This window comes from Euprymna scolopes, chromosome 29, assembly GCF_053919585.1.
Source record: "Euprymna scolopes isolate OS-2025 chromosome 29, ASM5391958v1, whole genome shotgun sequence".
NCBI classification, from domain to species: domain Eukaryota; kingdom Metazoa; phylum Mollusca; class Cephalopoda; order Sepiida; family Sepiolidae; genus Euprymna; species Euprymna scolopes.
Window position 1 is genome coordinate 48,654,037 of NC_136510.1, and position 12,965 is coordinate 48,667,001.

At 33.4% G+C, this 12,965-nt stretch overlaps 1 protein-coding gene across 2 annotated transcripts in view; it reads left to right on the forward strand.

Annotated features, from left to right (window-relative positions):
• LOC145252640 (ras-related protein Rab-7a) overlaps positions 1 to 12,965 on the forward strand; it is an 86,414-nt gene that overhangs the window by 57,747 nt on the left and 15,702 nt on the right. For both annotated transcript variants that reach the window (XM_080112375.1, XM_080112376.1), the window contains exons 3-4: positions 2,562 to 2,688; positions 6,205 to 6,423. In XM_080112375.1, the coding sequence (XP_079968501.1) occupies positions 2,562 to 2,688; positions 6,205 to 6,423 (346 nt within the window). The remainder of the gene's footprint in view (positions 1 to 2,561; positions 2,689 to 6,204; positions 6,424 to 12,965) is intronic.

A 12,965-nucleotide genomic window follows, 5' to 3' on the forward strand; every position in this document is an offset into this window, starting at 1 on the left:
CTTTTCATAATGAAATGGTTGACCTAAGTTCAATTGCTGATAAAATGATTGTCACATTTTTTTTTTCTGATTACATCTGCTCTTTGTACTCTTCATGTATTAAGCATTTATTATTTGCTAGTCTATCATCAATTAAGAACCATATTCAGTTGTCACACTAAAATGCTGCCTTCAAATTGTGATAACTTGTGATTTATTTTTTATTCAAATCTCTGAATGTGGTGTGTTCTAAATCTATCTATTTTAAGATTCTTTTGGACTATTTTAAAACCATTTTTCTTTGGCAGTCATTTAAAAAAATTATTTTGATTGTATTTTTAAATGTATTGACAAAATTACATCTTTTCTATACAACTAGCTACAAAACCCATCCTAAGGTGGGTTTATAATAAAATCACAAAAAGAATCACTATTTAGGTTATTTTGCTGCTGAATTTTTCCTTCTCTTTATTCCTCTTGTTTGACTGTTTTGTATTTTCAGTTATTCACTCAGAATTTTAATCTCACCTCTCTTACTCCTGACTGGATGCTTGAACTAGTTATGTCCATTTCACCCCACCCCACCCTTTGTTCTTTCTATTGCTTATTATTTCTTTGTTAATAGAATTGGATATTGTCTGGAAAACTGATGATATGCAACGTTTGAGGCAGTTTACCAGAAATGTTATTATAAGACTCATTTTATTTATGAAAGAAAAATAGTATCATTTGATTTTTTTTTTCTTATACATATACTATTGTATCTTATCCCAGTTAAAATTCTGATATCATAATCATTAACAATAAGAAATTGTATTTAACCCCTTTAATAAATTTGATGGCAGACACTAATATTCTTAAAAAAAAAAATCATTCTATTTATGGTTGGAATCTTATAATTAGCAATTAAAAAAAATAAAAATTGGAGTATCTTGCCTATAAAAAAAATTTATGGTTAGGCACCAAAATACTTAATATTTTGCATGAAGCACTTTCTCATAGAAAAAACAAATTTTTATAGAAAGATAAATCTCTAAGATTATTGCAATTTTTAAAATGAATCAAATCCCCTTAGTGTCTATATTACAATCCCTGCTAGGTGATTATTTCTCTTATGGAAAGAGGAAGTGTTTGTTTGCCCCCCCCCCCTTTTTTTATATATAAGTGAACTACACACATCCTACGAGGGGTGTGCAATAAGTAATGCCCCTGACCCACTTCCATAGCAGTAGAGCAACGAAACTTGGCACAGTTATTAGTCTTTCTCTACATAGGAACCACCCAGAGTTATGCATTTCTCCCATCGTTTGATGCAGCTCTGACCGTTTTTGTAGAACATGCCAGGTTGGTCCTCCAACCACGACGTGACTTCAGAAATCAAGGCTGCATCATCTGGGAAACGCTTTCCTTTCAAAAACAACTTCATGGCTGGGAAGAGGTGAAAGTCAGAGGGCTCATGGTCAGGAGAGTAGGGAGGATGGGGAAAGATTTCATAACCACACACCCGTGCTTCTGATCTGGCAGCATGCGAGTTGTAGACCGGAGCGTTGTCCTGCAAGAGGAGGGTACTTTTGCTGATCTTGCCCTGCCTCTTGATTTTGATAGCTTCTCTTAATTTCCTCAAAAGTGAAGCATAATAGGCTCCTGTAATTGTGGTACCCTTTGCCAGGAAATCTGTCATCACTACTTCGTCCTGGTCCCAGAAGACTGAGCATGACCTTGCCAGCAGAGGGCTGCACCCTTGCCTTCTTTGGAAGTGGTGAGTTCAAGTGCTTCCACTGCATTGACTGGGCTTTGGTCTCTGGATCATAGTGATGGACCCAGGTTTCATCCTGTGTAATCAGTCTTTTGAAAAACTTTGACTCATCTTCTTGGCACATCTCCAAATTCATCCTCGAGCACTCAATGCATTCTCGCTTCTGGAATGGTGTGAACAACCTGGGAATCCATCTGGCAGACACCTTATGCATATGCAAATGGTCATGAATGATAGTTTCCACAGACCCTGTACTAATCTTGACATCTTGGGCTATTTGGTGAATAGTAATGCGCCGATCTTCCAAAATGGCAGCCTCAACTTGACGGACAGATGCCTCATCAATGGCAGAAGGGGGGCGACTAGGTCTGGGAGCTGTTTCTATAGACTTCCGGCCATATTTGAATTCACGATGCCAGTGTTTTACAAGGTCATATGATGGGGGCATTATCACCATAAGTTTCTTTCATTTCATCAAAAGTTTCCTGTGGTGTGCGTCCTTTCAAATACAAAAACAGATCGCTGCTTGACATTAAACAGGTGCGCCATTTCGTACCTGACTAAGTTCAAACACCTGTAAAACAGAAACCACAATTAGTTCAAAGCTGTAATTTGCCACATAATCCGTAGATATAAATCATTGCACATGCAAAATTTCAGCTAGATCAGACAACTGGAAGTGGGTCAGGGGCATTACTTATTGCACGCTCCTCGTAAGAGCAGCTTGCTTATAACATGCTGTGCTGTGTTTATTATTAAACTCTTATTTGTCTTGAAGATCTTGTTTAGAAATATGAAGCTAGTGACTTTTTCTCTTGCTTTTCAGAGTTGGTAAGACATCTTTGATGAATCAATATGTGAATAAGAAGTTCAGCAACCAATACAAGGCAACTATAGGTGCTGATTTCTTAACAAAAGAAGTCATGGTTGAAGACAGGCTCGTTACAATGCAGGTAAGATCACTGATTAATGAAATACAGAAAAAAATTGATCCCAATACACGGAGATAAACTAAATGTTATATATAGCCATTAGTTCCAAACCTACAGAAAGACCTCTTCTATGCTACAAGAATCTCTGTGAGACATAAGGACAGATAGTATCGACCTAGCAGGCTGAGAGTCTATAGCTGAAGACCGCAGCCATTAAGAAAGTGCTGTGAAGGCATTCTCCAAGAGGAATGGGGAGAGGAGAGACCAATACTGGAGGAAAAGGAAAATGCACACAAAAAGAGCTGCCACAGAGCTCTCAGAATCAGACACCACCTACATCTGATCCAGGATAGGCTTCCACTCAACAGATTTGCAATTTGGCATTGGACTGATCTGTGATGCAAAACTCTTTTCCAGACACAAATGTAACCTAACCAAGTTATTCTTCAATCCTCACAATGAGTCCACTAAATCAGCAGAATGAATTGGTTGAATTTCTGTAGTCTTAGCAGTAAGATAGTTGCTGAAGTTCCCATTTTTGTTTCTATCAACTATTGTTGATGTTTCAATAACAGCTTTCATTGTAAACTTTATAAACAAAGAATAATTGAAAATACATTTGGGATCTTAAAAAATATCTTTCAGGTTTATTCTTTCTATATACATGTATACACATAAAACATTCAACTCTATCGCCTCCTTGTGCAGCAATTATCCAAGCTGGTTCAGTTGAAAAAAAAAAAGATCTCTAATTCACCACATAAGATAAGCGACTTCCTGTGTGTCACTAATGGGCACATAATTCTTACTCTAATTCTGATCGGAAAGTTCCATAACACTTAATTTTTAGCCTTTTCTGGAAATTTACGTGAACCTAATCTTTGCATACATACACCAGTTGAATATTGAAATTAAATTGAAGCATCTTTGAGTTTTATGTGAAAACAAAAATTATACCCAAAATATGACTGAAATTATGAACTATGAAAATTTTTTTAATTATTTATGGGAATCTTTGAAATGTTGCAATGGCATTCGCCCTGTTGGTGAGACTGTAGCTAAAAAAAAAAAAAAATTCAAACTCTGTATCTTGTCAATTTGAAAGGTGGTGGTGGTCAGTCTAATGTGAATGAATGCATATGAAAGATTTAGGTGAGTTGGTAGGTGTACTTGATATTGGCAGAGAAGCATTTCTGAAAGTGTCTATACTTTGGATAAAACTGGTGAATAGCTTTGATACCCTACTTGTTTGAAAAATCAATAGCTTTAGATTTTGACAATCCCTTTTCTTTTTTGAGCTGCCATGTTTTCTTTAATAGACACTTTTTCTAGCTGTTTTGTTTTATGAACAGATAAAATATGTAATCCCTGCATAGATTTTTTTTAACTGTTGTCCATGTTTATATCTGGTAAGCCTGAATCTGAAAGAAATTCATTATGAGTAGCTTATAAAGCAAGGCTAAAAGCAAATCATATTTGAAATATTTCTGAGAATTTTACTGTAAGAATTACCCAGATCTTTTTTATAAGTGAAGGAAAAGCAGACATGGTATACATGTGTCCTGAAAACAAATGGAGACAATATGATCAAACTGGCCATAAAGTTTCATTGCTAGTAAATTAAACATAACTTTGTGTCATGAGTTGAAGACATTTTTTATTTTGACAGTAAAATTTTATGAGTGACCAATATGCGATTTACTTTTTTCGTTTGCCTTCATGACTATGGCCAAGCATTAAAAGAAAGTTTGATATCAAGCAATGTTTATGAATGAAGTTTTTAACTAGGAAGAAAAGCTTGGTGCAAAAGCAAACATGTTAATTATCATATGTATGTTATCCCCCCCCCAACACTTTTTTTTTTTTTTTTAATGGGAATTGTCAGATTATTGAAGATGCAATGTAAAAAAAAAAAAAAAAAAAGGTAATCTTAAAATTCTCATCTGATCTCACTGTTGTCAAATATGAAACTCATCGTACTACTGTTCTCATCTTGAATGCGATTTTCACAACGTTTCAGTTGATGTAACCTTCAACCATCTTCAGGTGTATCTTGTTGAACTCGGGAATTTGGATGGAATTTCGTGCGGAATCCTTTATTTACTTCACGGTGGTAGCATGCTCTTGTTCCATCAGCCATGACTGGATAGAGAGGTCCCAAGTAATTCACAATTGTATTTTTTGGCCGCCCACAATGAAGATTGAACCTTTCAACTTTCATGGCTGATGGAACAAGAGCATGCTACCCTCGTGAAGTAAAAGAGTTCCATTCGAAATTCCGTTCAAATTCCGTGTTATTAATTGTAGATTGGATTTGAATAAAAATAGCTTTGAATATTTAAAATTTTAATTACCTTCAGGATGTATTTTTGTACTATTAACTAAAATTTGTCTTAAATCAGGGGAAGAGCAGTTATGCGTTTGTAGATGCTGATAAATTAAGCTAGAGTTTATAAAGTTCTTAGTGAGGCAGTGAGCTTGGGTAATGGTTGTAAAATCAATGTAGCTATTAGCTTTATTACGAGTTACATTCTCTCAAAGGGTATTTAAGCTTTGTCATAGATATGGAACATTTTTTATTTTGACAGAGAAAAAAACATAACTAAAAAAAATAAAAAGGTATAATCAAGCAAAGAATTTTTTTTTTTTTTTTTTTTTTAATAAAATGGAAGAGATACAATGTTGCCCAGAATTGAATAAGGATCAATGAATGTTTCACCCTCTCATATTTTGTTATCAAAACCAGTGAAATCGCCTATTTTTCAGTCAAATCAATTAATTGCGGACTTTAGTTGTGGACCCACTATGGTGCATCAGGAGAAAGCTTCACCTACCTTGCCGTAGTGTTAGTCCATAATACATTGTAGTTTACATTGCACTGTAGAGAAACTGTCAATTTTATAAAATTATTTTCATTAAAATTATTTTAAAGTTTAAAATGAAAAAGTCAAGTATCATGGTACAATTGTGCTTTAAACAGGAACCTTCACTTCAAACGCGTCCCTGTTATATCAAAGAACCTACTGTTGATTTTATATGCGAGGGCCTTTTCTGCTTCTGTGGTAATAAAATCTCAAATGTGATGTTAGACTGCATAAGGTGTTAACTTTGGTAAAAATTGCCATCCTTCTTTCATCTGATTTTTTTTTTTTTTTTTTTTTGATTATCAATACTTATCAAAGACATTCTGATACAAAACCTAAGAACATTTAAGTGAAATTTCATAAAAATTGACCCAGCCATTTCAGAGTATATAGAAATGAACTCACGCACACATACAAAATTGCTTTTATATAATAGAAGATATTATATAATTACAATTACACACATGCCTAAATTAAAAAAGTGATTGTTACATTTTTGTTTAGGCATTTAATCAAAATGATTGTAAACTCAAGTTATTCTGTATAGAGCATATACAATAAAAATGTTACATTATTACAAGTTAATAAAAACTTAATAATGTCCAAAATTCTTTAATCATTAAAACCTATGTTTTATATGTTATTTTCTAAATTGTTTAAATCTTTATTTCAGATCTGGGACACGGCTGGCCAAGAAAGGTTTCAGAGCCTTGGTGTCGCTTTTTACAGAGGAGCAGACTGCTGTGTGCTAGTTTTTGATGTAACGGCACAAAATACTTTCAAATCGTTGGAAGGTTGGAGAGATGAATTCCTTATACAAGCCAGTCCACGAGATCCAGAGAATTTTCCCTTCGTTGTAATAGGAAATAAAATTGATTTAGAGAACAGAGCAGTAAGTAAAAACTCATTTTTACCTTGAATTTATTTGTTTCATTCAAGGTATGCATGGACAAAATGAAAGAAGGGAGTATTTTTTTATGGTGTCTCTCTTTAAAAAATCTACCAAAAATCAAGTCATTATCCAATCAATGAAAAATTTTCACCAATTAAGTGAAGAATAAACTTTATAATGGTGTACTTTTTTTTTTTTTTTTTTTCCATAATCGCTATTGATGTATAGATTTTTTTTTTGCCTACCCCCCCCCCCTTATTTAAGGTTACAAATATGCTTAAAATAATCAGCTGAAACTGAACAAATTGTATTGTAGGGAGAGTAAGGATTGTAGATAATAAAAAATAAAAACTATGCACATGTCAGATTTTAAGGTTGAAAATCCGAATGTTGAATTTTTTCATGTTTTTTTGTTTTTGAAGTATGAAATTCGTTGAATATGAATTTCAGATTAGCAAAAAAAATTATTTTCATTTTTATGAAAAACACTACTTTTAGATCTTTGAAAAATAAATTATTCATTTTCTTTTAGTGAGCCCAATATTGCTAACATGCCATTAAATAGAAAATGCGTTGAAGAATTGATACTAAAAAAGAAAAAATTGATAAATAACTGCGCATTTTGCTAAAAATATAATTCTTTCAGCAATTTGTTACATATTACCTCACCATAAGTTGTTCATATTTAGTTATCTTCCTCTTTTTTTTTTTGCTGTGACTTGTGCTTGACTTAGTTTAAAGTGTGGGGGACTTGCATTTACTGTACTCTCTCATCCAGAAACACTTGGTCCTGATGGCAAGACAGGGTTAAGACGACCAAGTGTGATACTAGATGCAGGAGTTGTCGCCAACACATACGATGCCTAGCATTCCCAAAATGGTCACCCATCTGGTACTGGCCAATCTCATTGTTGCTTAACTTCAGGGTTTGTGTAGGCAACATATATATATATATATATATATATATATATATATATATATCGCTTATGAAGAAAAGAATTAAACCCTTGTAAAGTTGATTCTTCACTTAATCGTCAAAAAACATTAAAAATACATGGAAATTTACAGGACTAAATGAACTTATTTTGTCTTGTAAAGGCTACCATAGTTTCTTCCAAACTATCATTGAATTTTTTAATTTAGCCATGTGAAACCTATAGTGAAATAAAAAAGAAAAATGGAATTATTTGAAATTCAGGTACTTATGTTATATTTTTGCATATTCTTATAGTCAATCATCCTAAATCTTTAGACCAAAAATAAATTAATTGGTTAAAAAAAAAATTGGTTTTAAAAAAAACAAAAATATTCAAATGTTATCCATCATGACAAAAATGGTGGTGAATGTTTTTAAAATTCTATTAAAAATAGTAGAAAAGGTTTTATATTACTTTGCTTTCATATAAAATTCAGGCTTTTATCTTTTTTTTTTGGGGAAAAAAAAAGAATAATGGATTTTAATAGATTTTAATTCATTTAAAAAAAAAAAAACTTTTTTTTTTTTTTTTCTTTTTGCAGTACCTAATTCAAAGGTTTTTAAAGTTTAACCACCATTTTGTATGATCTTTTTAAGGATATTTGCTTTATTGTGTCCCTGTTGGATAATGTTCCAAATGTCTTGTTACCCCATCCTCACACCTTGACGTACAATTGTGACTGATCCAGCGTAACAACAAAATTTGTAAATGTATAGAATTCAAGATTTTTTTTTTCACCTTAGCACCAAATTCAACAGAATCTAGACAATTTTTGAAATGACCTTTTCCTCCTGTTGACTGTGGTATATTGCTTGTCCTAAGAGATAAACCCTGCCAGGCTTTTCTTTCTCTTTGAGAAGTGATGAGTTTATTGATAATTGTCTGATGTGCCTTTGCTGGGCAGTGCAGATAGAGGCGCATCACTTCCTCTGGGGTGCTGGCTCTTCAATCTCACTTTCTGACTTGTCATATCTTCCTGCCATAGGAAGGAGATAATAATTTAGAGATTTATTTAAAAAAAAAAAATACCTGCCCTGTGATAGGTAAATCACAACTTACATTATGATTTAAGTATAAGTAAAAAAAATATATGGGGTTACAGTAGGGCAATATTTCTATGTAACATCCAGAGTTTCTCAATGTGGATGAGTAAACTCCATAAAGTGAAGAATCTAAAGTTCCAAGTAGTGAGTTGGAATGTTTTTAAACTGAATTATTACAACTAACAAATCTTTGCTAGCCTAAGAGGATGCTTTAACAAATGAACATGTATTGCCTCTTTCCACCCACAGGTTGGAGATAATGCTTAGGGGGATCGTCTGATGGCAACAGAACAGATACTATCCACCCACATGCCGAATTGAGCATTAAAGGATAGTACAATAATAGTAATAGTATAATTTCAGTTTCAGCCAGATATTAAATATATAAATATTTGTTCCTAGTCTTTTTGTTATGTTATTTATAGACTGGATGTTACTATTTAAAGATTAAGGTACTAAATTTTTTTCATGATCATCATATTGTATGGATCCAAATATTTTATTGTGGACATTTCCTCAATATTTTTCTAGTCAGATTGCTTTCTAGAAATACATTGTGGATTACAGGAAAGACCACGTGAAGATTGCCATTGCCAACATCCTTAGTGAAAGTGTTTTTTTTTGTTGTTTGTTTTTTTGAGTTTTTTTGTGGAACGAACTGGATTAAAACTTAGGACACCCAGGTTGTCAGTCTGTGTCGTTAACCAAGACCACTGTCATCTCTTTTTTAATGATGATGGCCAATCTTAAAAGTGTTATTCATTGCTAACTAACAATCTCATTAACCTTTGACCCTGAATGGCCTTCGGACTTTGATAAGCAATGACTCATTAGTATTTAAAAAAAAAAAATTGTTGATCAGGAATTTTTGGTAATTATTTGTGAAAAATTAATTTCACATTATGTACTTAGAACTCAAATAAAACTTAGCTTCCTCCTGCCTCAAGAGGTTATTTGATGAATTTACAATGAGACAAGTGTTACCCAATCTCTAACTGCACTTCTGACATTATTAAAGTCTGAAGTACTTTATCTGATGTGAGTTTAGCCAGCTCTAGATGAATTCATATCTCACACCAGCACAATCTATCCATGTCGATCGGTGGCACAGTCCTTTATATGCATGAACCACTCTTGATTCCAACAACAAACACCAAAGGTTCAAGGGCCTGAAACCAACTCCAGATCTACTTTGACCATTGACAGCCAGGTTTTAAGCTGCTAACCTCTTCATCTCTTCCAGCCAGTGGGTGTATTCAGAGCCACTAATTGGCAAGTGAACTAAACTGGCATACAACAGAGAATGTGCACAAACTAGCACAGTTTTCCTTCTATGTGTGCCAGGTTTGGTAGTTTCGAGAATAGAATGGTTCAGGATTGGTAGATGTGGGTTTTGGTTGAAAGTTTGATCTCTTAGCAGGCCCAGAGACACTTTTGAAGATGAGAGAAAGCAACTTGCTCTTGACAAATTCAAATGAGAATCTCCTCTTTCCCCTAACCCATAGCCATGGTATTTGAACTGTTTGATCTCTTCCACAATTTTGCTGTTGAGTCGGTTTGTTTTGGTTGCATTAATTTTCATGCCCACCTACTTAGCTATGCTATTGATCTTATTAGATTTTTTGTCTATTGACAAAGTTAAATTAAATATTAGGATAAGCAAAGAAGCGTTTGGCTTTATTTTTAAGGTTCTTTTTTCTTAGATGAGTTTGCTCTGCCAAGACTTGAACTATTTTACCCTTAACTAAGGGAAAGTGACAAAGGTGAAGGTGACCATGCAGCCTCTAGTATTTTCATACAGGCCACTAATCTTAACTATAATCAGACATGAACTTTAACATGATATATCTGTAACCAATTTTCATCAAAAATACATCAAAGTTCGTAAATTTTATTCCTATCTTGGTTGTTGCACATTTTCATTGAACACTTTTCCATAATCCTTCTCGACTGGGGGAATTGATTTCAATGTTATTTTTCAAACTAATATGCACAATATTGTCTCTATGCTTATAAAATAAAAACTCAATCCTAAAGAAAAGGGGCCATTGATAAATATGGTGGACTTAATATAGGGTTTTAAGTTGTCTTTTACAAAAAAAATCAAAGTTGAATTAAATTTTTGTCCTATTACATTTTTTGGTCTGTGTTTTTTTTTTTTTTTTTTTTTTTTTACATGATCCAAATTCGGATTTATATTGTATTTTTACATTTAATATTACTGCTTTAATATTGAAAGAAAAAAATTTGCATTTTTTTTTTTCGAGAGGTAATGAGATTTTGTTTAAACTATGACTAATTTTCATATACCACAAGGTATACTTGTGAAAATTTTTCTACTTGTTTAAGACCTGCATTTTTAACTATACACTAATTTTGGTAAAATTTATGGAGAATGCTGTTTTGTACGATTGTTTGAAAAATGGAATGGAAATTTAAATTTTGTTCAGTTTAAATCTTTTCTTTTAATTCCACATATGCCCCCAAAAATCGAAAGTAATTGATAAAATAAAATTTTTAAATGGATAACATGACCATCGATAGGTGCATGAGTTACAAATATAAGAATTTTTATGCAGTAGTAAAATTTTGGGATTAAGATTTTAGTAGGTTTCTCCTCTTGCCCAAAACGGTCATCTGTCCGAAGTACCAAATTCCAAAAGCTGTTCTTAACATGGAGATGTTTGGGGTGTCTATTCCAAAGGCCACTCTTAACATGGGGAAGTTGGGGATGTTTATTTGTAAGCATACCCCAAAACCTATAAAAGTCGACATTTCCAATGTGAATGGTGTTAGGCTTATGTAAAAACAAAAAAAAAAAACAAAGAAAAATACTAAGGCATACCAAATGGACTTTTTTTGTTTAAAAATTATTTCGTTTTTGTTAATTTTTTTTTTTTAATTATTTATAAAAAGTACAATTGTTGATTACTTTCGGGTGCATGCACACTTTAAAAAAGGTTAAAACGGAACGGAATTTAAATTTCCGTTCCATTTTTAAAACAACTGTAAAACCGTGCGTTCTCTGCAAGTTTTACCCTAATTTGGCTTTTAGACCAACAGCAAACAAAACTACAAATGTTCCAATTTCCAACAAGTTTTGATTAGTCATAATTCAATGACTTAATGGTGCTACCAAAATTGGTAGCATTGTTTTACAAAGATCTGTATGTCCACATAAGTTTTTAGATATAATGAAATATTTTTTGGTTTAAGATATTTATGAAAAAAGAATTAATCTTTATTATACAAGTTGAAGTCCAAAGCATATTTCATTTGTAGATTTACTCTTTTTGCCACTCCTCTGTTTATAGTTATTCTCCCTTGACATATTTTCAAAATAGCAGCTCTTTATGCTGTAATTCTAGGTAGGCTGTCACTATATAAGGGTCATCACTAATTACAACTTTTTTTGCTAGTAGGTATTAAAAATTGCTTGAGTTATAAGGACACTATATCTAATGAGCCCAAAATTAATTATGCCAGCAAGTTGCAAGTAGTGACATGCTCTTGATATACTCGCTGGAATACCTATCCCAGGACAGGTTTATAAATTTTGTCTGAGTAAATTGGTACAATGTCAAGTCATAAATAAGTTTATTTTCTGAAGATGGACACAAAATAAAATGGAACGTGTAATGCAACAACCTATGCTATTTGCATACGGCATAATCACATTGACACATCAGTTCTCATTAGATCTGCAAGGTTAAACAACAAGAAAGATCAGTACTAGATTTTTTTTTTTTTTTTTTACATAGGCATCACCACTTATCAAGACCTTGAGGCCATTCGAGGATAAGGGTTAAAGAGTGTACAGTAGAAATTGGACAATATAGTAATCATTAGTAATGGAAATTTGGTAAATTTGTTAACTTATATGGAACGGATCATCAAAAACTTGTTTACATTAGATGTTACATAAGGGAGGGAGAAGAAACGGATTTGGACTTTGACACTTTACTTGAGGGATACTGGTACCCTGGTGATGACGTGTCCATTTTACTAATGAAGAGAAAAAGTTTATGACGATGAGAGAGATATTACAAGTGTTAAGAGACGAGAGAACGGGACCCAAGATCCCTTAAACCGTTTGTCTGGTGGTTAGGACACTTGTGGATGTATGTGTTTATATATAGAAGTTCATACCTGGTTTTGCTGCTCTGGGAGAGTCTTCATCTGGGTGGAGCTCTCTTGCTGTTTTCGCCGGAATACACAAGATGAAGACAGATGTTGGGTTTTCAACCTTTTATTCTCCCAGGCATGATCTGCAGATGTCGCCATCGATGGTCTCCACTGTGGGTACCTACCACGTCCCACGTCTGGGGCGCGCATCTCCCCCCTTACTTAGGAGAGAACCATTTTAGACTTCTGCTCGGCTTGGCATTTTCTGAGAGACTCAACGTTTCACCAACCTTGCCACGTAGCATCACATGACATCCGGTTAGATGAAACGTCACTTCCTGCAACGTGGATTTACTACAAAAATATCTCTCTGACCTCCTCCCACCCTCTCCCTCTC